This window comes from Balaenoptera physalus, assembly GCF_965194825.1.
Source record: "Balaenoptera physalus genome assembly, chromosome: 7".
Taxonomy (NCBI): Eukaryota; Metazoa; Chordata; class Mammalia; order Artiodactyla; family Balaenopteridae; genus Balaenoptera; species Balaenoptera physalus.
Window position 1 is genome coordinate 97,097,705 of NC_138886.1, and position 24,986 is coordinate 97,122,690.

The 24,986-nt window shown below is 52.1% G+C and overlaps 1 protein-coding gene across 8 annotated transcripts in view; it reads left to right on the plus strand.

The window, feature by feature from the left end:
* The window catches only part of WNK2 (WNK lysine deficient protein kinase 2), a 148,552-nt gene that overhangs the window by 44,165 nt on the left and 79,401 nt on the right, over nt 1–24,986 (plus strand). For all 8 annotated transcript variants that reach the window (XM_082469422.1, XM_082469423.1, XM_082469424.1 and 5 more), the window contains exons 5-12: nt 2,452–2,609; nt 5,362–5,450; nt 7,474–7,693; nt 15,607–15,889; nt 19,225–19,427; nt 21,948–22,103; nt 22,510–22,701; nt 24,197–24,751. In XM_082469422.1, coding sequence (XP_082325548.1) covers nt 2,452–2,609; nt 5,362–5,450; nt 7,474–7,693; nt 15,607–15,889; nt 19,225–19,427; nt 21,948–22,103; nt 22,510–22,701; nt 24,197–24,751 — 1,856 coding nt within the window. The remainder of the gene's footprint in view (nt 1–2,451; nt 2,610–5,361; nt 5,451–7,473; nt 7,694–15,606; nt 15,890–19,224; nt 19,428–21,947; nt 22,104–22,509; nt 22,702–24,196; nt 24,752–24,986) is intronic.

Consider the following 24,986-nt stretch of genomic DNA (forward strand, 5'->3'; position numbering starts at 1 on the left):
TCCCTATCTGTGAAATAGGTGGAGCAGGTGAGGGTCTAGCTGTGGGACACACCCCCAGCCTGTGAGCTGCTGGAGGTTTCCAGGCAGGTTTTGCAGATCTGGCCTTGGCAGTGGGGGTTTCCTTGGTGCCTCTTTTCCCTCTTGGAAATGGACTTTCCAGTTGTTGGGGTGCGATGAAGCCTGGGTGTTTCCAGGAGGCACAGTGAGCCGCACAAAGGGTGCCTGATTTCATGGGGCTCCCCAGTCACCCCACCTTTTGCTCAGCTGGAGCCCACGAGGCTCCACACTCATTGTCAATGGGGGCTGATTAATGCATCTAAATAGGCCCTGGCCTCAGCAAGGGGCCTCAGCTGAGTTGGGGGTGTCTGTGGTAAGGTGGGGGATCCGCCAGGATGACGCTTTCCCCTCCATGCTGTGTCCAGGGTACCTGCGGGGCGGTTGATGCTGTGGACCCATTCTGGGTGCAGCCGTCAGAGAGGTTTTGTGCAGATGAGACGTGGCCCACTTGAGACATCTGGGTGGCAGCCTCCCAGATGCTACCCATGACCCTTGTGGGGTTTGTCCCGGAGGGCCACTTGGATCTGATGCTGTCATGGTGTGCTCTCACTGCGTTTGTGCTGGGTCCTGAGTGGGTGGAGCTGAAGTGGGCGCAGTCCGTCCTGCAGGTGTTCACAGCCATGGAGGCTGGGATGTGGGGGATGTGGGGCCATGGGGCTGAGGAGGTGTGCCCAGAGGTCCCTGGACAGACACGTGTGTGTGTGTGCCAGCACACACACATTCTTATTAACATTTAGATTTAAATGGCTACATTGTAAGGAAGGAGAAGAAAGTTCAGTGTCTGTGGCCCAAGCACATGTGCAGAATTGGCGTCCCCCACCATCCCGGATTGGTGGAGCTGGGGCCCACACACACCCACTGCCCACCCTATCCCCCCCAAAGCCAGGACACCTGGGGGCCTTGGGGTATTTCTTGTAAAGCAGCATTCCTGGTTCCCAAGGGTCTCAGGAGAGACTGAGCTGGGTGATTGGGAGTCCTGACCAGGTGAATGGGGTCCCCCCAGGCCAGCTCAGCTCCCAGCTTCTTGCCAGCAACCCTGAGCCTCCTTTCTCCCTCTTCCCCTATAGATGGATATAGCCAAGTGCAAAAAATTTTCAGTACAGTCATATGGTTCAAAAGCCCAAAAGGATGAAAAATTCCTTGTGCAAGGTCCCTTGAACTCCTGTTTTCTCTCTACTCATCATTATTTCTGATGGGATCTTCCAGAATTCTTTATGCGTGTGTGTAAATCATAACATAGGTTCTTGTTTTTCCCATTTTTTACCCAAACTGTTAACTTTTTTTGTTAAACATATAGTACATCTTAAATTGAAATTATAGATAAAGGAGAAAAAATTAAAATCACCCTTAATCTACCTGCATCCCAGGCCCCGCCACAACCCCCATGCTTTTTAACCCAATAGTTTGCGCTGTTTTGCATCTGCTTTTTAAAAAAATTGGAACATTTTGAGAATCTTCCAAAGTCAACAAAGATGGAGTAGTGAAAATTAAAAGCAGCCTTATTGAAATTGATGGCCCCTTTTCTTTGCATTCAGCTTGACAGATGCTCAACTGGACCTATTTTAATAAAAGGAGTTTGTGATTTTTAAAGCAAATGTTTGTTACAGGAAAATTAAAAACACCAGACTAGTGTAACTAAAGGAAAAATCAGCCGTAACCCCACCTCCTAGTTGAGTCATTTTGGTCTGTGCTTATCGTTTTATATGGGATGCCCAGCATGCATGTGCAGTCATATATTTGGCTTATTTTACTCAGCCTATGTGAGTCTCTCATATCCTTAAAAATTCAGAGTAAGCGTTATTTTAAAATCTCTTGTGCTTAGAATGGATGGGCAGTTCTCACCATAACACCTAGCTGGTACCTGCCAGGTGAATGGCACCTGCCCAGCTGTCCCCAGGCAGCCATCTTCAGTGAAGATGATCACTGTCTGGGCTGCTGGGTGCTCTGCTTGTCTAGGGACATGGGAGGCTTTCTGGGGTTTTGCAGTTTAAGGAGCTATGTGGTGGCCACACGTTTTTGTCTGCTCGGGGTTATCTGGGCCTGTGGCCAGGAGGGGTGTGCTTAGGCTTCTGCCTCCTCAAAGAGGCACCTCTGCCATTTCTGACACAAACCCTGTCTCCTGGGAAGTAATGGTCTCTCAGCTCTGTGGTCAGGGGATGGCACTGTGAACTGATCCAACCTGGAATCAGGAGGGTCCAGGGGGAATTTTGGGGAACTTCTGTCAATAAAGCAGAAGCCTGTTTGAATCCTGCATTCCAGGACCAATGACAAGGAGCATGGGGGCAGGGCCAGCCCTGGCTTGTGGATGGGGGAGGAGGCATGGGGCTCTGAGAGGCCCAAGGGTCTCCTGGGCCCAGTGACCACTGACCCTGCATCTTTTGCTCCTGGGCGCAGGTACCCCTGAGTTCATGGCGCCAGAGATGTATGAGGAGCATTACGATGAGTCTGTGGATGTTTATGCCTTCGGGATGTGTATGCTGGAGATGGCCACCTCGGAGTACCCCTACTCGGAGTGCCAGAACGCCGCCCAGATCTACAGGAAGGTCACCTGTGTGAGTCCACCGGCCACTGTGACGGGCTGTGCGTCCCGCGCTGGGCTCTGTGTGCTTTGTAAAATCCTCACAGAAGCTGTGTGAGGACGGGAAGGAAGCCAGTTTACAGATGGGGAAATAGAGGCTTAGTGGGTAACTCAGGTCTCTGAGCTGCGGTGGAGTAGCAGCAGTTGTAATGTGGGCCATGGGCGGATCCTGGAGGCTGTCACTGGGGCCTCACGCAGCTCTGCGGGGCTGGAGCACCGAAGGGGCCTCTCCAGGAGGTGCCCAGGCCGCCTGTCCATAGAACCCCTCCTCTGTGCCACCTGGGGGCTGCTGGCTTTCCCACCTTCTGGCATGTCCCCAGGCTTTAACTGGATGGTTTCAGTTGTGAAAACAGCATCCTGTCCTCCCCCTGTGGCTGTCCCGCTGGGTGGGGAATGCAAGGGGAACATCCAGGGCAGGGTGGCTGGGGCTGGGGCTTTTCTGGGCCCTGGTAGCTCACTGTCCATTTGCATCTGCGGCCCCAAGGCCCCACCACCCGAGTGCTGGTTGCCTCGCCCCCGCCCCCGATGCAGCCTCCTCACTTCTGCAGAAGCATGAGGAGCCATGGTTCTCGCCACTCCGGAGCGCCCGCCCTTATCCCGCCCTCCTCCTTGAGCCCGTCCCGCAGGTTGCAGCTTGCTTCTGTCCTTTGGTTCTTAATTCTAAGTTATCTATGGGTCATTTATTTACTTTGAGCCCCTCCTGTGTGCCGCTGAGGGTGCAAGGTGGGAAGAGAGAATCCTTGGTTGGCAGCACTTGTGGGCATGGGTCAGAGACCCACAGATAGGTGTGCAGCTCCCCAGTGGTGCTGACCGGAGAGGTGGGCCCATCGGCTGTGGGCAGTGGTCCTCCAGGGGGACAGGGGAGGGACCCAAGGGAGGTTAGGGCTGCATTGCCAGGCCTTGAAGGGGTGCTGGTGCCCAGGGTGCAGGTGGAGCAGCTGCTGACCTTGGTTCTGGTTGCACATGTGGATGGGGTGGTGGTCCTTCTGCTGGGCTTGGGGAGACAGAGACTGAGTCCCCTGGGCACATGCTCCTCGGCCACTCTGGTTCTTCCACCAGCCCTGCTGCCCCCCCATTTAGGCCCTGGGAGACAGGACACTAGTCAGGGTCCCGCAGCTCCTACGTGGACCCATGTTGGTTTGGGTAAAGCTAGGCTCGGCCCCACCTTGCCTCCTTGAGGAAATCAGATGAAAGGTGCATTCCCTGATCCTTGGTGTTTCCTCTGTTTGCAATAACACCCTTGTGCTCTGGGTCCTCTGGGCCCTCACGCTACACCCACACGCTGGTCCAGCCTCCAGCATCTGCTCCCGTCCTTGGGGGTCTCTTGGGGTCTTGGTGCCCATAGTTCTCAGCTGCCCCAACTCTGTGCTTCTGAGCCCAGAGACGTGAGCCCCTTCAAAACAGCAACTTGTTCTTCTGGCACATTCTTTACCTGCTTTGGGGGCCTCAGCTTTCCAGAGATTTAAATGACAGTGTACGTACACACTTAACCTGTATTTATAGTTTCTCAGACCACCTGCCCCCACCCCCGTAGGACTGTGGCCTTTCTTGCTGGCATAGGTAAACTTCTTTTTCTGTTGGCTTCAGTGGAGTGGCACGGGGTTCTCATCTTAGGGGGACCCCTTGTCTGCTTCTGAAACCCAGGGTGCTGTGTCTGTTGCTGCACAGACTCCCCTGCCTGTCAGGCACAACCTGACCCCAATTGGTTATGGCCAGAGGTCATAGGCAGGGGTTTGGTGGGCACCATGGGGCCCCACCTGGGTGGTGGGAGCTGCTGGGGATACTGCACTCCCAGGTCTGCCCCTGGGCTGGGGGTGCACCTCCCCTCTCCCCCATCCCTTTCTGTGGGAAAATGTATGCTTCAAAAAAACAAGCCAGGACAAGACCTTTGAAGGCAAAGTTGTTTTGAAGGAGGAAGAACATGATGGTTGAGCCCTCACTGTGTTCAAAATGCTTAAAAACCAGGATCCCCTCCCCGCAAACCCCATCCTGAACAGATTGCAAATAAGACCGGCAATCCAGCCCCTGTTCCTCCTGGAATCCTATCTGCTTGTGGGATTGACACTCTGCTCCCCCCATGCCTCTGGCTGCATGCCCCTAGCACCCGCTGGGTCTCTGGTCAGCGTGAATGCTCAGCCACCTCCTGCTCCCGCTGCCTGAAAGTCATCTGATGTGGCTGCTGGCTGTGGAGTTCCGTGGCACAGTTGCTTGCTTGCAGCCCCCTCAAGCCACCAGGCCTTGGAAGTCAGCCCCGCCGGTGACCACAGTGGGGCCAGCAACAGTGACCACATAGTGACTTCTGCACCCTCCAGGGGGCTGTGGCGAGAAAGGCCAGCTCTTTAGGGTTCCTTGTCTAGCCTCCAAGACCCTCTGGGCAGCTGGCATGTGAGGCCCTGGCTGGCCAGCGGGTGGCCTCGGGCAGGTGTGCCTCCCCGGCCCCCTCCGCTGTGCAGTAAGAGTGCACATGCTCCCTTGTGGGGAGCTGGGTTGGGCAGAGTGAGCATCGTTGATGTCTGCTCTGAGTCTCCCCTGAATCTTTCTCTACCCCAGACCTCACTACTCCCGACAGCCCTTCAGTGGGGACTTAGACTGAAACAGCCCCCCCGACCCCAGCCCCAAACAAGGCTCGTGCACTTCCTGCCTTCTCTTCTGCTGGGGTGAGTGTGAGGTGTTCAAGAAACAGACCCCAATTTGGTATTAGGTGACTCTGCTCATGTCATCTTCAGGGCATCAAGCCGGCCAGCTTTGAGAAAGTGCATGATCCTGAAATCAAGGAGATTATTGGGGAGTGTATCTGCAAAAAAAAGGAGGAAAGGTGAGTTCCCAGGCAGCATTGGATCTGGGCTGTTGCTCTGGCTGAAATCGCTTCCCAAGAGAAGAAGAGCATTGGAGATAGGCCACTTCAGGCCACAGGCATACCGGGTCCCAAGAAGCCTGCTGGGTGGTTGGTGGGCAGCCCTGCCCGAGCTCTGCTGCCTGGAACATGCTCCCTGGCTTTGGGGACTGTCCTAGAGCCCCCAACCCCTTTGTTGGCTGCTTCTCGCCCACCCAGCCTGGAGTGTGGGCGCTACTGGGGCCTCATTCTTCCCTTGTTGCTTTTTTTCTGTGTTGTCCCCAGCAAGCCTATCCATCCCCCCAGCCTGGAGGACACCCCCATGCCAGGCTCCCCAGTGAGTCTCATCCTGCCCTCTCTCTCTGCTCCAGGCTGCGTCTTTCATGTACCTGTTTGTCTGACCCATCTCAAAGTCCCACATTCAAGTCAGAGCCTTTGAGATGCCCCCCAGACCAGCTCCCACCTCACATCAGGGCCCTTCCTTCCTCAGCTGGTCAGCCAGGATGCTAGGTGTGTGTTCTGAGCCTTCCTCCTTCCTTCTTCCCTCCCCCATCCCTCTTCCCTCTTTCCCTTTTTCTTCCCTTCCCCCTTCCTCCCTCTTCTCTCCTCCCCACTCCTTCCTTCCTCCCTCTCTCTCTCCTTCCTTTCTTCCCTCCCTCCTCTCTCTCTTCCCCACTCCTTCCTACCTTCCTTCCTTCCCTCCCTCCTTCCCCATCCCTCCATCCCTCCCTTTTCTCTCCTTCCTTCCTCCCTTCTGCCCCTTCTTTCCCTATCTCCTCCTTTCTCCCATCTCCCTCCCTCCTCCCTCTCTCTTCCTTCTCCCCCCTGCCCTTCTTCTCCTGCCCATTCCCCACCCTCCCCATTTCTCCTTCTCCTTGCCCCGCATACCTCTTCTTCACTCCCTCATGTGCCCGCCCTGCCCTTGCACACCCAGCTCATGCCCTCTCCCCCGTTTCTGTGCCTAGCACTGATCACTACCCTTTTCTGTCCTCTCTCGTGTAGGGGCCTGTCCTGATCCCCAGGCCTTCTCTCTTGCCCCCTGCAGGTTATCATGTTTTGTTTTTTAAACAAAAATACTAAAAAACTGTGAAAAGTATATCACATCAAGTACAGAGACCACCTCCCAGACCAGGACAGACAGAGCCCCCAGGGCTGTGACCTCTGCGCCCCCAAGGGCCCTAACTCCTGACCTTCCCCAGGGTCCCCACAGGCATTTGTCACCCTCCCTGAGGGTTGCTCACCCTACTCTCCCCCTTTCATTCATGGTGGCTGTCTGGGTGGCATGGTTCCATCCGCCCGTGGGGTGTGTTGTCCTCAGCAGCAATCAGGGATGGGCCACTGGAACTCGAAGGCCACGGTGACCACAGACAGGATGCTGGGAGGAAGCCAGTCCCAGGACAAAACAGGGATCTGTTTGTGCCAGAGACAGGAACTAGACGAGCATTTAGGGATGTGGATTTGGGCAGCAGAGTGGTTAGCATGGCAACACCCGCCCCCCATTCCCGTGCTGAGGAGCCTCCGAAAATGTCCCTGCTTCCTTGAGGCCAGGGTCCCTCAGGTGGTGAGCTGGGGAGGTGGGGGCCTGCCTCTTCTGGGTCCAGTTCAGTTTTACCTGGAGCCAGGTATCCTGTGACAACTGAGAGCTCCCTAGCACCTCAGCAGGCTTTGACTACACAGTGCAGAGCCTGATTTAAACATTCTTTTTCTGAATTACCCAAGTCTCTTAACAGTGGGGATGTTTAATTTTTATAATGAGAGAAAAAAAGAAGGCTTACATATTATGCAGTTAGATGTGTTCAGTAGTAGGTTTTTCCTCTTCCCCTGGGAGATAGGAAACGGAGATGTACTGTTTTGTGCTGCCCTCAAGGGCAGAGACTGCCCATTGGGTAGTACAGTCAGAGGACTTTCTAGAGGGAGCTGGGCTGGTCGTGGCCCCTGCACCCCGTGTCCAGGACCCCCTCAGCAAGTGTGCCTTTGCCCTGCCTGACAGCCATCCCCTCCTCAGGTACGAGATCAAGGACCTGCTCAGCCACGCCTTCTTCGCGGAGGACACAGGTGTGAGGGTGGAGCTGGCTGAGGAGGACCATGGCAGGAAGTCCACCATCGCCCTGCGGCTCTGGGTTGAGGACCCCAAGAAACTGAAGGGCAAGCCCAAGGACAATGGGGCCATAGAATTCACCTTTGACCTGGAGAGGGAGACGCCGGATGACGTGGCGCAGGAAATGGTAATGTGTGCTTGTTCCTTAGCAAATCTGGGTACGTTTCTTGAAAGTGTGTGGTTTCCAAAGATTAGAATGAAGTCAGAAAAGGAGCGTGGTCCTGCAGTGGGTGGGCAGTTCTGGGAACAAGGATCCCTGTTGGTCGAGTGCAGCTGTGAAGGACAACATAGGTCTGAGTCACCCTGCTGTACAGATGCAGGACATCACCTTGGAAATGGTGCAGTGAAAGGGTAATCGTGGACCGGTGCGGAGAGATCCCTGGGGACTTTAGCATATCAGGAATAGCCCTGTTTTGACCAGATTCTTGCTAACTTTGTGCAGGTGTGGGCCTCTGGGTTTGATCTTTATTTCACTTTGTTTCTGTGGGGCATTGTGGTTTGGAGGGCCTGGTGAGAGCAGGAGAATAAAGATGTTTTGTATCACAGAGGGAAAGAAGTATACGTGAGAAATGAGACACTGATTTTTACTGGAAAATCTGAGCAAGAGTAAATAAAAATCTGCATGCTTGTTGCAGGAGACTAAGTGCTTGGCTGTGCCTGTCATAACCACAGAAATGCATGCCCTTTTTTTCTCTTTTTTAAAATAAATGCGTCACTGAAAATAGCACATCTATCAAAAATGTAGTAAGTCACAAGGGTATGGCCGATGGAGTCTTTACAAGTGGATTCCCTGGACCCCAATAGGTGTTTTTAAATCAATAAAATGTATTTTTAAAAATTGAGGTATAGTTGATTTACAATGTTCAGGTGTACAGCAAAGTGATTCAATTATGTATATGTGTATATACATGTATGTGTGTGTGTGTGTGTGTGTGTGTATATATATATATGTTCTTTTTTAGGTTCTTTTCTAATATAGGTTATTACAGTATATTGAATATAGTTCCCTGTGCTATACAGTAGGTCCTGTTGTTTCTCTATTTTATATATAGTAGTGTGTATCTGTTAATCTCAAACTCCTAATTTATCCTCCTCCCAACTCTTTCCTCTTTGGTAACCATAAGTTTGTTTTCTATGTCTGTGAGTCTATTTCTGTTTTGTGAATAAGTTCATTTTTATCATTTTTTAAGATCCCACGTATAAGTGATATTGTATGATACTTGTCTTTCTCTGACTTTACGTCACTTAGTATGATAATCTCTAGGTCCAACCAGGTTGCTGCAAATGACATCATTTCATTCTTTTTTATGGCTGAGTAATATTCCTTTATTTTATTTAAGTAATATTCCTTTATATATATACAGTATCACTTTTTTTATCCATTCATCTGTCAGTGGACATTTAGGTTGTTTCCATATCTTGGCTGTTGTAAATAGTGCTGCTATGAACATTGGGGTGCATGTATTTTTTCTTTCAAAATAGAGCTTTCGTCTTTTCTGATTAATGCCTAGAAGTGGGATTGCTGGATCATATGGTAACTCTATTTTTTAAGGAACCTCCATACTGTTCTCCACAGTGGCTGCACCAATTTACATTCCCCCCAACAGTGTAGGAGGGTTCCCTTTTCTCCACACCCTTTCCAACATTTATTATTTGTAGACTTTTTGATGATGGCCATTCTGACAAGTGTGAGGTCATACCTCATTGTAGTTTTGATTTGCATTTCTTTTTTTTTTGTTTAAACTGGGAAAATCTGGATAAGGTGTGCCCTTATTTATTTATTTATTTTATTTATTTATTTTTTGGCTGTGTTGGGTCTGCGTTTCTGTGCAAGGGCTTTCTCCAGTTGCGGCGAGCGGGGGCCACTCTTCATCGCGGTGCGCGGGCCTCTCACTGTCGCAGCCTCTCCCGTTGCGGAGCACAGGCTCCAGATGTGCAGGCTCAGTAGTTGTGGCTCACGGGCCCAGTTGCTCCGCAGCATGTGGGGTCTTCCCGGACCGGGGCACGAACCCGTGTCCCCCGGATTGGCAGGCGGATTCCTAACCACTGCGCCACCAGGGAAGCCCCTGATTTGCATTTCTCAAATAATTAGCCACGTTGGACATCTTTTCATGTACCTGTTGGCCATCTGTATGTCTTCTTTGGAGAAATGTCTACTTAGGTCTTCTGCCCATTTTTTTGATTGGGTTGTTTGTTTTTTGGTATTGAGCTACATGAGCTGTTTGTATATTTGGGAAGTTAATCCGTTTTTGGTTGCATCATTTGCAAATATTTGCTCCCATTCTGTAGGTTGTCTTTTTGTTTTGTTTCTAGTTTCCTTCACTGTGCAAAAGCTTTTAAGTTTAATTAGGTTCCATTTGTTTATTTTTGATTTTATTTCCATTACTCTAGGAGACAAATCCAAAAAAATATTGCTGTGATTTATGTCAAAGAGTGTTCTGCCTATGTTTTCCTCTAGGAGTTTGATAATATCTAGTCTTGCATTGAGGTCTTTAATCCATTTTGAGTTTATTTTTTTATATGATGTTAGAGAATGTTCTAATTTCATTGTTTTACATGTAGCTGTCCAGTTTTCCCAGCACCAATTATTGAAGAAACTGTCTTTTCTCAAATGTATATACTTGCCTCCTTTGTGGTAGATTAATTGACCATAAGTGTATGGGTCTATTTCTGGTCTTTCTTTCCAGTTCCATTGATCTATGTGTCTGTTTTTGTGCCAGTACCATACTGTTTTGATTACTGTGTCTTTGTAGTATAGTCTGAAGTCAGGGAGCATGATTCCTCCAGCTCTGTTCTCCTTTTTCAAGATTATTTTGGCTATTCGGGGTCTTTCGTGGTTACGTAAAATACTTTAAATTATTTTGTTCTAGTTCTGTGAAAAATGCCACTGTTAATTTGATAGGGAAAGACCCCAGCATGGCCCTGGAAGGTGGGCTACAGGAGGTGGAGGGGAGGCTGCCTGCACAGGCTCCTGTGGGGAGCGTATCTGCGGGGCCAGGCTGTGCTGACTACTGCTCAGTGAGGCTCTGCTGAGGAAATTGAGGAAATTGAGGCTGGCCATGCCATGTAAGGTGTGGGAGCCACGGACCAAGGGGAACTCAGGAGACTGGGCCTGTGTCAGGTGAGGGGTCCATGGAACTTGGTTTAGGTGGTTGCAGCAGGTTAGGGCAAGACAGGAGTGGGAGGTGCACGGCCAGTCAGGACCCTGCCTTCCACTGAACAGCAGCCTGTGCCCCTGATGGCGTGTGTGTGGTAGGTGTGACGCCCTGCTAATGGCACAGAGCCCATGTCAGGACTCCTCAGCTGCTGGTCACATTCCTGGGCCTAGAAACAGACACCTCTGCTGTAATCGGATTTAACAGTATCATTTAGCTCCGTGCTTCTGGGAGGATCTTTCTATGACCTTGCATAGTGCGCGCTGTTGAATTGCTACATATTTGTTGAGAGTTGCATTAAGATGATTACCAGCTTATCTATTTTAGTATAGTAGTTTGTATTTGTTAATCCCATAGTCCTAATTTGTCCCTCCCCCTCCCTTCCCCCTTTGGTAACCTATGTCTGTGAGTCTATTTCTGTTTTGTATATAGATTCATTTGTATTATTTTTTTAGATTCCACATTAAAAAAATTAAAAAAAAAAAAAGAATTACCAGCCCATCAGTCCTATAATTCAGGACTTCTGCTTCTCCATACTGCGACACTGTGGTCTCTCCATGCTTTCCGCTGAAGTTTAAAGCACAAACATAAGTGACGATCAAGGTGGTGTGCAGGCTGGTATCCTGTGAGCTGAGGTTCAGGAAGGTGGGTTGCATATGGAGAGTGTCCTGGAGGGACCACGGGGACTGGGGGTACCTGGCTAGCAGCTCCAGGTGTCCCGGTGGCAGGAGGAGCAGAGGGAGGCCTCGGGGGGTTGGCTAGGCCTGCATGGAGATGAGGTGGGTCCCTGGACAGCCTTGAGGGGCTGTGTCTGTCGAGGTGCAGGCACCTCAGGAAGCACAGGTGGCGAGCAGTGTTCTCGTTCCCCCATGAGCATTGCATAGCGATGGCATGAGAATGACAGGGCACACAGTTTCCACATGGTGACATGTCCTGGAGGCACCTGGGACCCAGACAACCGGTGCCATCTGCATCTCAGCTGGACCAGGTACCTCCTCCAGCTCCAGCTCTGTTCTTGGTTCTGTTCCAGACACTCTTCAGTTATAAGACAGTGGTGCCCAAACGTGGCCTGGGCCCCTTCCCAGGACCTGCCCACCCTCCCGAGAGGACTCATCCCTTCTCTGCCTCAACGTAGAAAATACCTTGGCCCCTGGCCGCAGCACAGATGCTGCCCGGCCCCCAGGTCCTTGCGTACACGCCTGTGCCTGTAGCCACGGCCTGGTCCTCACCAAGTCCCTGGCACCTGACTGGACTCACGGGTGGGAGGTGTCTCCAAGAGTTCACAGTGCAGGCCCTGGGCCCGGCGCCTCCCCCTTCCCTCTCCTCTGTCTCCTTTAAAAGTGCCTTTTCATGGGGAACATCCTCTGTGCTGTATGCCATTCTTGCAGAAGAAGGTGCATCACTGTGTTCAGTTAAGGAATAATAAAAAAACAACACATACCCAACACTCTGCTTAAGAAACAGAATGAGCCCAGAGCCCTGGAGTGCCTGTGATGCAAGTGACCGCATTCACACAGCGGGGTCTTCCACCTGTGTGAGTGCCCTGGTGGTTACTGGCCGCTGCTCCTGAACCCTGGCTAGACCTGGCTCCTGGCTGGTCCTTGCAGGTCAGTGCTGGTCCTGCAGCCATTGGCCAGGGTCTAACTTTCCCTCCACTCCCCTCCCCTTCCCACCCATCTGTAAATACCAGAGCCAGCTCTGGGGTCTGGGGCTCTCCTTCTCCCTGGGGTCCTGATGGCAGCTGCCTGGGCCTCTCCTGGGCTGTCCCTGGGCCAGGTGTTAGGACGCCGAAGAAGCCCAAGCTGGGCAGAGTTTCAGAGCTCACAACTCCCAGGTTGCTCAGCTGGGTGTTCACTTGCTGATAGCTTCAACTCAACACACACACTTCTTCAAAACATAAAGTAATTTAAAGAGGAGATGACTACGAATGAAACACCAGTGTTGGTTATCATAAACAGATGGTAACCTTATAAAGGAAGTGCTTTGAAAGCATAGGGGTGTCACTGCACTGCCAGTTCTAGGACTTGGCGCCTGGTCTGGGCTGCCCTGTTGTTAACACCTGAGATTATTGAGTGTTGAGTGTTGAAGATGATGACGCTGCCTTCCTGAGGCTACCTGGGGGTGGGAGGCAGGCCGATGGGATAGCTTTCTCTTCTCCCTCTACAATCTCCCCCCAGCAGGTCCTGCATGGGGCGTGGGGAGGGTGCCGGTGGTGGGTGGGGGATGCATTGGGGAGGCCTGTGTGAATGTGGATCAGAACAAAGATGCCCCCAGGGCTCAGAGAAGGGTGGGCTCTTTGGGGACCTGGGCTGGCTTTAATCTGGAAGTGACCCCTCTTGTAGACCCCCAGGGTGGGAGGGGAGGGAACTTGTAGCCTAGCCCAGGGATTCTCGTGTTTGTGGTGCCAGCCCTTCTGCCTACACAGCCTCCAGATAATAGGATGTTCCAGTGTGGCCAAATTCTCTGCTGTTTCGGAAAAAATAGAAGAAACACCTTGGAGAGGATCACTGGGGGGTGACTGTGAAAATGGAGACGGAAGGGAAAATGGGTCATGGGCAGAAAATAGAAATGGCAGGCAAGCGTGTCTGTGGGATGCTTTCTTTCCAGCAGCCTCTGGTCAGGTCAGCCACGTGGGGGTGGCACTGATGGTGGGTGCTGAACCCTGGCTCGGCCTCTTCAGCGAGTCCTGGCCACGTGCCCAGCCCTGCTCACACCTCCCCGTCCTGGGCTGAGCCTGGCGGGGGCCTCAGGGTGGATGTCTGCAGGATTTCAGCACAGTTCATTGTGTCAAATGGAGTTGTCTTCTGAAATGAGTCTTTTAAAATAATTACAAACTTATAGAAAAGTTGCAAATGTGGAACAGAACTGTTCAAGGTGACTTCTTTTGGCCAGACCCATGTCTGTTTCCCACAGACAGGGACTTTCCTAACAGCCCCCTCGGCTGTCAGAACTGGGAGAGCAGCCCAGCCCCACCCAGGGTCCGAGTTGTCCAGTGATGCCTTCATGGCAAGAGCGCAGATCAGGGTCGCTCACCACGGTCAGCCCACCGAGGACACTCCCTGAGATCACGTGGTTGAGGGTTTCTGCCAGGGGTCTCCATGTGCAGTTAAAATTAATAACTATTTTGTGAGGAGGTACCTTGAAACTACGTAAATATTCCATTTTCACCAGGCTTGCCGTTTATTTATATCTGTGTGCACTCACAGTTTCTCTTTTATTCAGTAGGTTGTATGCTCCATTGGTGAGTTACCTATCGCTGACAACAAATTACCCCAAACACAGGCCTGTACACACTTATGGTCTTACGCAGTCTCCGAGGTCAGGCATCCGGGAGTAGCTTAGCAGGTGCTTCTGGCTCAGGGCCCCTCATGAGGTGTAGCCAGGGTGTCTGCCAGGGCTGACTGGGGCCGAGGGTTTGTATCTGTGCTTGCTCACCTGACTGGTGGCGGGACACTCAGTTCCCAGCCAGGTGGGACATTCAAAGGGCAGCTCATGACATGGCTTCATGGGAGCAGGTGATCCACAGGAGAGAGAGAGACAGAGACACAGAGGGAGAGACAGAGAGATAGAGACAGAGGGAGAGACAGAGAGATAGAGACAGAGACAGAGGGAGACACACAGAGAGACAGAGGCTGAGAGATAGACTGAGAGGCAGAGAGACAGAGACTGCATGTATGTGGCCCCCCTTTGTGTAACCTCACGCTGGCAGCAAACCCATCACTTCTGCCACCACAGATCACTTTCATTTCTCCTGTGTTCATTTGTGGACACGTCCTTCAAACCATCATGACATCACTGTTTATTTTGGTGCTCAGAATGCCCCAGATTCAGCCAGTGGGAGGTCCTGGGTGCTAGCTTCCATGTCGTCCTGCATGTCTGTCATTTTCTGAGCATGTCCTTGACTTCAGGCATAGTGAGATGTCCAGCTCCCCTGGCCCTTTCCCTGCAAGCCTGAACCCGCTCTCACAGCGGCCAAGCTCCGGTCATTGCCCTGGGCCCACTCAGTTCAGAAGCACATGCTACACCATAAATGTACACACTCACATCTACATCTGGCATATTTATGTGTGTTGTACTTTGAAAACCGTGAGTTCACATGATTCCAGCGCCACAAGGTTTGTTCTCAGGTCTTCTCCTGTTTCACATGGGGAATCCCACAGTGACGGTGAGGAGCCTGGCTTCCGCTGTTTTGTGGTTTTGCCATAAATATTCTCAGAGAGCACTCTGATGTTTCCTGGAGATCCTTGATTCATTTACAGATGCTCTCAAATGCTCCATTGGGAGAATTGGGTTCAGAATTCTGCTAGGCATGGGTACACACCGTCCTGGTCTCTTGTTACTAAATGTGCCTCCTTCCCCCAGCCTCTGTGACTTCTCAGAGAATGTCCAAGACAGCACTGAGGACTGGTTGAGGCTACTTGTCCCTGTCCCTGAGCACACAGATGCAGCCAGGACCTCTTTCCCGCCCTCGGCCAGCCTGAGCAAGGGGCTCCATGAAAGCCCTGGGGCCCAGCCAGTGAGGGGCTACTCTGAGTTTTGGCCCTGCCAGAGGCAGATTAGGATCTTCCCTTTCCCCTCACACATCCAGCCCATGGTTACGAGCATCTGCTGTGTTGTCGCTGACCCAGGAGCCGGGTCAGTGTAGGATTAGATGGTCACTCTCCCTGTGGATCTACAGTCGATGGCGGGAGGATAGTTACTTACGGGATGACGAGAGTGTCCATGAGAGGAAAGAGCTTGGTAAATGGGGGTGAGGGACCCGAGGAGGGGACTTAGGGCAGAGACCCCACAAGCAGGAGGTGGCGGTGCATACGGCAGGGTTGCCTGGTAGTGGGGCACGTGGGTGGGGCTGATCCCAGTAATGACACGGTGATTTCCTTTGCAGATTGAGTCAGGATTTTTCCATGAGAGCGATGTGAAGATTGTGGCCAAGTCCATCCGTGACCGCGTGGCATTGATCCAGTGGCGGCGGAAGAGGATCTGGCCAGCGCTGCAGCCCCAGGAGCAGCGGGACCCCGGCAGCCCTGACAAGGCCAGGGGCCCACCCACACCCCTGCAGGTCCAGGTGACCTACCACTCTCAGGCTGGGCCGCCAGAGCTGGAGGAGCCCGAGGCCGACCAGCACCTCCTCACCCCTGCGCTGCCGGCCAGCGCCACCTCCCTGGCCTGTGAGTGCTGCCCTCCCCAGGGCCCCCCTGCCCTGCCGCCCTCCCCGTAGCCCACCCCGCGGGTATGAATGATTGGTGTGGGCAAATATTCTTCCAGGGAGGGCACTGGAAGCATCCCCACATTGCAAAGAGATCTGTTCCCAGAGGGGTTTAAGGCTCCCTGAAGTCCAGCTTCTCAGGACAGGTAGGGGACAAATATCCAGGGAGACCCAGAACCGCCTGTGGCCCCCGAGCTTGTTCAGTTCAGCTACTTATCCCATCTGGAGGATATCAGTCCCAGCCTCACAGGGAACCTGAGGGCTGGACCTCAGCCCTGGAGTCACTGACCAGTGGAGGCGTCTGGGCCACACGCTGTGGTCCTGGGGCTGCCAGTGGCTGCAGCCTCTAGTCATGCCATGGTCTTGGTTGTGACTTTTGCCGCTTGGATTATCTGTCCCCAAGGTTATCTCCCTTCTGGTACTGAAACTTTGAGACCTTTAGTGTGTTTCCCAGAGAGTGTCACCGATGGATTGGTGGGAGTCACTTTGTACCCGGCTTCATCTCAGACCACTGGAATGGAGAATCCTGTGTCTTCTCCATGTCTAAGTGGAAATCCTCAGTATCCTAAAAATTCAGCCATGAGCTGAGGATGGGGGATGTAGCCTTTTCTGTCTGTTCTGTGAATAAGCATGGAGAGCTGAGCCACCTGCCCAAGCCACTATTTCAGGTTGTTTGTGTGGAAAGACCAAAATAGTCTGTTTAATCTATTTAATAGTTACATCCTTTCTTTATCAGTAAAATAGCTAAACATTCTTCAAAGTAGGCTGTCTGAATTCAAACCATCGGCTGGCTGGCCATCACTTTGAGATAGGTTGACTACTGTTTACTTCTCTTCTACCTGCTCAAGTTTGCTTTGGAGAACAGAATCGCTACATCATCACTCCATTTTCTGATAAACCGAAAAATTAATTCAAGAGCATAAATTTTTTGTAGGAAAAGGCTTTCCACACCTGACATACCACTACACACTTTGAAAACATAATTTTTGGTTGAACAATTTCTAGGACAGGAATTAAAAAATCTCCTTTTGTTGAACTTTGAAGAGATAACAGTCTATGACCTAGAAGGTGCTCTGCTGTGGTAAGATGTTGTGACACAGGCTCGACCCGTTGCATAGATGTGAATCAACAGATGAGTTTAGGGTGGGCGTTCTGTCTGCAAACGGATCTCCTTCCTGACTAAGAATGAGTGTGCTTCATGTAGTGGCCATACTTCTCAAAAACATTTTTACCTGTTTATCGTAATTTCTCTAAAGTAGACTATATTTAGTCACATTGTATAAAATTCAGAAAATCCAAGAGGGTATACAGCAAAAGCCAGTTAATTTTCCTCCCTGCAGGTCACTGATGTTTTACGTCTTTTAACTTTAACTTCCAGAGATAATAACTTCTAGACGTAACCTATACCTGCAGTCTACCACACACGCTCAACATGCATATGCACACATACATGTGTGCACATAGAACATACCCACACAAGTGCATGTGCACAGGCACATGGGCACACATGCACACACGTGGGCACCCCTGTGTCTCCCTCTAATCTGTAACCCACAGCACCCTGCACATGCTCTTCTGCACCTTGCCGTGGGTCAGAACAGAAAGCCTGTGCTCAGCCATCCCTCTGGCCGCAGTGCCTAGGGCCGGCTGGACCACACTGTGCATCATAGAGATGAACTAATATAGACTCAAGCAGCACACACGTCACTGGAGGGGACCTGGTCTTAGGTAACAAGATGGGCACACACACACTTTCATATATTGGAAGGTGCAGCAAATATCATATGTTTTGACTCCCCACTATGTTTTCTGTTAGCTGCCCACCAGCTAACCATATCAGGCTCAAGCTTGGGCCAGCACCAGTGACTGTGAGAACACAATTTGTCAATAGGTTAAAAGTGATTGTTTAAAATAATTTTTATTGTACAAATAAACACGTTCACTTTAAAAATATAAAATGTCACATATATGGTTAGTGTCACTCTACTTGAAATTGGTCTGTATACTCTCTCTCTCTCAGGCACTCATCTCTCTGTCTCTGTCTCGTGTGCCCACACTGTGTCTCTCATGTGCACATGCTCTCTGTCTCTGTCTCTCTCTAATTAGCAATGACTACTAGCCACCTCATCAAAACTCAGAGCCACTTGTTAAACTGGTTTTGCACAATCAAACCTCACCATTCTTAAGTCTTCCTGGGTCAAAATAAGTTCTGATCAGCTCTTGGGAAAAATTACTTTGTTGCAAAGCCAACAAGAGTCCTCTTTTACTGTATTTGTTTAAATTACAAATGGACACGATGCCAACACTGAAAGGCGCCCCACAGAAATAGCTTGGTGTTCATAGGTGACAAATCCTAATATTTAGGTAGCTTTTGGAATCTGGAGGCAGTAAAACAAAAGTGCCACTTCAAACAGGTTTTTGCTTTTCACTCTTGCCTGGCATGACCATGCAGGCGCCCTGTCTTCCCAGGTGTCTTCCTAGGCTTGGTGAGACCAGCCTGTGGGCCATGGAAGTCCTGTCTGTGCCCCCATGTGCAGGCAGCTCCTTCCACCCAGGCTGGGTTTGATGGGCCAATCTGGGCTGACCTTGGGTGAGGCTGGCCTCTTGCGGGGCTGCCTTGGGCCGTGGAATCTCCGGGTCCCCCTCTTATGGCCTCTCTGTGGGGCAGGGACCTCGTCCGCCCCATTTTCCAACCACGTTACACCTGCGCCTGTGAAGTGAGGGGCTAGATTTGGACCCAGGTCTTCCTACTTCATGCTCTTTGCTGTGGTGAGTGGAGGTGGTCAGGGTCCTAAGACCTCCCTCCCCCACTATAAAACTCAGGTGGTAATTTTTTCCTCTGCATGACTGTAGCTTTTCCTAACTTGGACATTCCATCTGGTGCCTTTGAAGAGCTGAAAGTGCTCACTTTCAAGGCCAGGTCAGGTGCCAGATGAGGTCCCTATCTGTAAGCCGGTGGAAGTCGTCCTGCCTAGAGGATGGTGCAAGGTACCCACCTGGGATCCATGGTGGCCCATGGTGAGCACCAACAGATGTCAGGCCGTGTGTGGGCAGGCTGCCAGGGCCATTTCTGGGTGGTACAATTACAGCCCCCTGTACCGTTCTTTAGTTGATTGTTTAAAATGACACACATTTATTATGTATGTGATCTGGAAATGTAACCAAGTCTTTGTTTTACAGAAGGAAACACAAGGACAAGCTGTCCCATGTTTGCGTTCCCTGAGACTTGTTGGAATGCTGTGGGGGTGATGTTTGGGGGTGCCCGCTTTGAGCTGTGCTTTTGTCCTCCTTCCCCAGCGGACAGCACGTTTGACAGTGGCCAGGGCTCCACGGTGTATTCGGACTCGCAGAGCAGCCAGCAGAGCGTTGTGCTGGGCTCGCTGGCAGATGGAGTGCAGCCCCCCGCCCAGTGTGTGTGCAGCCCCCCCGTGAGCGTGAGTGACGGGCCTGTCCTGCCACATAGCCTGCCCTCACTGGGAGCCTACCAGCAGCCTGCCGTGGTGAGTCAGCCCACCCCTTCTGGCCAGAGTTCCTGTCCACATGGCCTAGAGTCTGTGATGGTCCATCCAGTCGGTGCTGGCCTGTTGTCAGTTCCCAGCCATGCAAAAGCAGGCCCATGGGAGGTCCATCCTTGCCAGTAACTGCAGGGCTGCAGGCTGGAGCAGCCTATGGTGTACCCTGAAAGACCTGCCAGATGAGAAAATACTGGAAACAGAGCCCAGTGACACCCAGTGCTTGCAAAGCTGTGATAAACCTGGCAAGGTCCCGCCCTGTGACTGATGCTGGGCCTGAAAAGTTACTTCTGACTGTTGCAAAGGTGACAGAAAAGCATCATTTATAGTAACGAAACCTTTGATTTTGTCTCAGTGTCTAGCTTCACTGAGGGAGTGTTAAGTATCTCCTGGCATTTCTCCACCACCACCACATATTATGCAGCCATTAAAAGTTAGAGGTATGGAAACGACCAAATCATGGGAAGCGTTTTCAGTGATGTTTGAAAAGTAGGATTGAAAGGGCCTCATGCCTATGCCTGTGGAATAATTTGTTAGATGAGATTGAAATTGCTAGATGAGGGGGTCACATTTAGCATTTGTTTTTTGATGTTGATTTTTTTTAATGTTAAAGAAAGCAAAACAATTGCTTGCTTCCCAGTCCCAAATGGTCAGTCGCAGAGAAGTTCCCCTTGAGCCAGGCTGTGGAGAGGGGTCCAGAGAGAGATTTAGACGCCCCTCAGGCCCAGAAGTGGTCAGGGCCAGTGACCCTGCCTGAAGAGCGTCTCCTGCCTCGCGTTACAGCGGCTCCCAACATGCTCTCACTCCACGCTCCCGCGTGTGCTTTCAATCATGCACTCTCACACTGTGGCTGCCTTTTGGGGCTGCCTGAGTGCCGGGCCCCAGCCTTTCTGGCCACCTCTGTCTCTCTTCCCTCCCCTCCTGACTGCCCAGGCTCAGAAAGTCCCTTTGGAAAAGCAGTTGAAGCGTTTGCCTCTGCTGACTGGAACCCAGTATTCATTTGCAGTTTGCACTTGAAGTTTGACTTGTTTCACAAAATTAAGTGAAATATGATTTTAGAGCAGGAAGAGTTCATTTATGAGAAGGCCACCAGCTTCTCAGAGCAGTGGTCCTTGGCTTTAGGTCACCCATGCTAGGGCTGAGCCAGAACCTTCCACCGGCCCTCACCCCCTCTAGGGCAGGGTCATACTTTCCCTCGCCACACAATGTGCTCTCCACCCAGGTCCCTGAAGCACTGCCCCTGCCCTAGTTTTGGCTCACAGGCCAGGATGCCCGAGCACAGGTAGGTCGAGGGCCTGGCCAGGATGCACCCAAAATTGGCTGGAGTGTTCTCTCCCATCTTTTGCCTATTTATGCAAAAACACCTTGGACAGAAGGGGTCCCCAGGGTGCACTGAGGGCTCCTGGGGAGGGTTGCCATGGTGATTTGCCCCTGGGACCCAGGGAAGAAGTGGCACAGATGGTGGAGTCAGGAGTAGAAGGCGCTCCTCTGAGGCCTCCAGGCTGCCTGAGCTCCTGACTCCCGCAGGGCTAGGGATTGTGGCTCTAGGAACATGTGCACAGGTTACTCATTCTCCCCTGTGGCTTCAAGTGAATGCAAAGGAAAGGTTCCATTCTACCCCATGCTGCTTTTCATAAAGCATTTACTGCAGAAGATGAAGTGAGTGATAATGGTTTTGGAAATTATGGTCACGTGTTTCATCTAGAAAACAAGTGAGAGAACTTTCTGATGTCGATGTGTTCTCAGCTTCAGAAGTCTCTTGTGTTTTTTTCCATAGCTCTCACCTGCTTCTTGCATCCCCAGTATTTTGAAGTAAGTCCTAGACAGAAAGATGTTTTGCCCTAAGATATTTCAGTCTATATCTCTTCAGGATCAAGACTCTGAAAACAAAACCCAGTACCATTATTGCACCTAAAAATGAACAAGTTAGCAGCTGTTCTTAATAGCATCAAACATCCAATACTCAGATTTCTGACTCTTTCCTAGTCCATGTCTATGCTGTGCTTGGCATTGAGGGCTCACGTCTGTGGCCTTGTTTCTTTCCTGATGGGTGAGTCATGGGAGACTCGCAGCTCTTCAGGACACCCCCCTCTTCAGCTCTGTCCCACGTTTTATTCCCACGTTTCCACATTCTGTTTGTGAATATATCCGCACGTACACATTTTATATAGTCCTATAAACAAGACACGTATGCCTTTTTATCTTTCCCTCATTTAATGTCATAACAAGCATTTTCCAAGGTTCTACAAATCTCTTTTAATGATCTTTTCTCACAGCATGATATTCTGTGGAGCTGAAGTTCTAGGACATTCCCTGGTTGGGAGGTGTGGCTGTTCTTGGTTTAGGGACCCCCACACCTTGCTTCTGCTGAATCATGTTCCTCGGAAAGTGTCCCTGGCAGGATGGCAGGCACGGGGAGTGAGAGATGGGCCCCTGAAGATGGTGAGTGCGTGCTTGGCAGGGCTCCTTAGGACAGCTCCTGAGTGTGGCTCTGGGTGCTTTTTGCAGCCTGGCCTGTCGGTGGCCTCCATCCCGCCCCCCGCCCGCCCTCTGCTCCCACAGCAGCCTTTCCCAGAGCCGGCCATGAGCTTCGCCCCTGGGCTGCCGCCGCCCAGTGCCCCTGTGCCGACGGGCCCAGGCCAGCCCACACCCCCCGCCCACCAGGTGAGTGCTGGGTTCCCCTCTTTATGGGTACCATGGATGCCTGGGTCTCCCCAGGCCCTGCCCGTCCGTATTGGCTGGCCTGAGCCCAGTGTCTGTGAGCCTCCTGGCAGGTCCAGGCCCCCTATACGCCTTCTCTGCAGTTCCCCAGGGCCCAGGGTGTAGATGGGAGTGGGGGTGGGTGTCTTGTGTCTGTGGAGTTCAGGGTTCCGCAGCACTCAGAAGGCCCCAGTTGCACACAATGGTCCTCCCAGATCTGTGTGTCCCGGGCTCCAGGCTGGGTGTTTGAATATGTGTGTGGGTATGTGTATGTGTGCATGTGTGTGAGTTGATTTTTTCTGTTGTGTCTAAGTACATAGGTGTATCTCAGGAGGGCACTGGTCTAAGAGAAGCCCCTCTCTCTTTCTAGCCTCCTCACCTGACCCAGCCGGTACCCCTGCCACAGGTCCTGGCCCCACAGCCTGTGGGCCCTCTCCAGCCGGTGCCCCCCAACCTGCCTCCATACCTGGCTCCAGCCTCCCAGGTGGTGGCCCCTGCTCAGCTGAAGCCCCTCCAGATGCCTCCGGCGCCCCTGCAGCCACTTGCTCAAGTCCCTCCGCAGGTACCTCTCTGTCCCCTGCCCTCCAGCCTCACATTCTCGCCCAGTCTGGTTGGCTGTTCCTTGTCCTCAGGGCACATGGGTCCCTCAAGAGAGAAACACTCCCTGATGACAGGGCGGCTGGGCTGCCATGCTCTCCTGCCTTTGACTTCTGCCCCAGATGCATCTAGGATGGGGAAAGGTTTAGTCCAGAGTCAGACCAGAGAAGCCAGGATGGGGCTGTTAGCACATAGCTATAGTCCCTGTCCTCTGCGGAGCTACTCGAGACTGTGCTGACTATAGATTCTTGGGAGTCCAGGGGACAGCTGAGCAGCTTGCCAACTACAAAGAAGACTTGACTGTAAAAGTGACTTCTGATGCCCGTCTTCGGGGGAGCATCACGTGACCAGTATCACTTGATAGCACGTGGCTGATGCTTGGGTGCTGTCACTCAGGCTAATGCTGTCAGTGGTCATGCATGTTTCCAGTGAACCTTGATCACGGGACGGCTTTCATTTCATGGATCCCATTACAGTGTGTTGGCAGAGCTAGGATAGGAAGTGCTGCCTCATGGGGGAAGATGTGAGTGTTCCTGTGGTTTATAGGCACCACCCAGAAGGTTCTTTCATGTCAGCAGTTGCCTGTCACCAGGCTTGTCCTCATCACTCTGGCATTGGAGTCACTTTCAGCATCTAGTTAACCCACCACCTTGCTCCCAGTGGTCGGGGTATTTAGTTGCTTTTCAAATACACAAAGGTCAATTTGCATATTTTCGCTGTCTTATAATTACACAAAGGCACATATTATGCAATGCTCATGTGCCCGCAACCAGAAAGGCTTTATTTTAGAGAGAACTGTAAGAGAATCTGCTGAAATGTTTGAAGTGCTAAATCCACGAGATGTCTCCAGGATGGAAGAGCAGACACTGAAGGTTCCAGAGCTCTGCTGTTGTGAGATGCTGCTCTCTCCCAGGATGCATGGCACAGGGGCATTCAGCCAGCAAGGAGGGGCGGGAAGATATGCTTTTCTTGAGATAACCTGTTGAAGAATTTGGTCTCAGTGTGAATTTATACAGATTGGAGGGAATCAGGCAAAGTAATTTCAGATGTTTGGGGCCAGTCCGGTAGCTCTGGCAGTCCTGGTCTTTCTGAATGAGAACATGCCAAAGCTGTGAATCTGATGGTCACTGTTATGATCCCTGATGTCCTTGCAGTCACCTAGCAGTAGCCTCAGAGTGGCCCAGCCTGAACCCCTTTGAGGTGGTGCTGAAGCCGGGGCTGTCTTGAAGGTCATGTCTGCACCCCACACCCTTCTGAGGCCTCCTGCCTTTCCTTCTGTTTGATGGTGTCATACACTTGGTTCCATTTAAATTGGGTTTGTTTTTGTTCCCTTCCATAGAAGCTACACAAAAGTGTGTTAGGGGCAGAAACTGTGGGTGATGTGGACCCTGTCACCCAGCGCAGATGTGCTGCAGGCAGGGCCAAGTCTTGGTAGGGCTGACATGCTTGTTCTCTTTCAGATGCCTCCACTTCCTGTTGTCCCCCCCATCACTCCACTGGCCACAGTCGACAGCCTCCCTGCAGCCCTTCCTGACCTGCCAGCCACCAGTGGGCCCGCCGTGCCTCCCCCCTCTCAGTATTTCTCTCCGGGTGTCATCTTGCCAAGCCTCCCACTCAGTGCCACCACTGCTCCCCTGCCCACGTCACCGGCCCTGCCTCTGCAGACAGTCAAGCTGCCCCACCCTCCTGGGGCACCACTGGCCGTGCCATGCCGGACCATCGTGCCAAACGTGGCGGCCACTGCTACTGGCGTCCCTCTGCTGGCTGTGGCTCCGCAGGGCGTGGCTGCCCTGTCCATTCACCCCACCGTGGCCCAGCTCCCTGCCCAGCCCGTGTACCCGGCGGCCTTTCCGCAGATGGTGCCCAGCGACGTCCCGCCTTCTCCCCTCCATGCAGCGCAGACTGTGCGGGCTGCCCTCCCCCACCCGGCACCCCCAGTGCTGCCACAACCCCACAAGCCGAGTGTTGCCCGCCTTGCCGAGCAGCCTGCTCCGGCCGCCAGTGTTGGGAGTCAGGTAACCCACCTGCTGTCCAGGGCCCACCCTCTAGGCGCTGGGAGACCCCTTAGCACACAAGGGGTTCATGGACCTCTGCTCCTTCTCAGCACCTTGACCCCAGTAGCAGAGTGGGAACGGACAAGCAGGCAGCGCTGTCCCATGACTGCAGCGTCTCATCCAGCATGCGGGGTGTCTACTGCCTCCTCTCACTTCCCAACACGTGTTAGGAGCCTTGGGGATTGGGGTGGCTAGA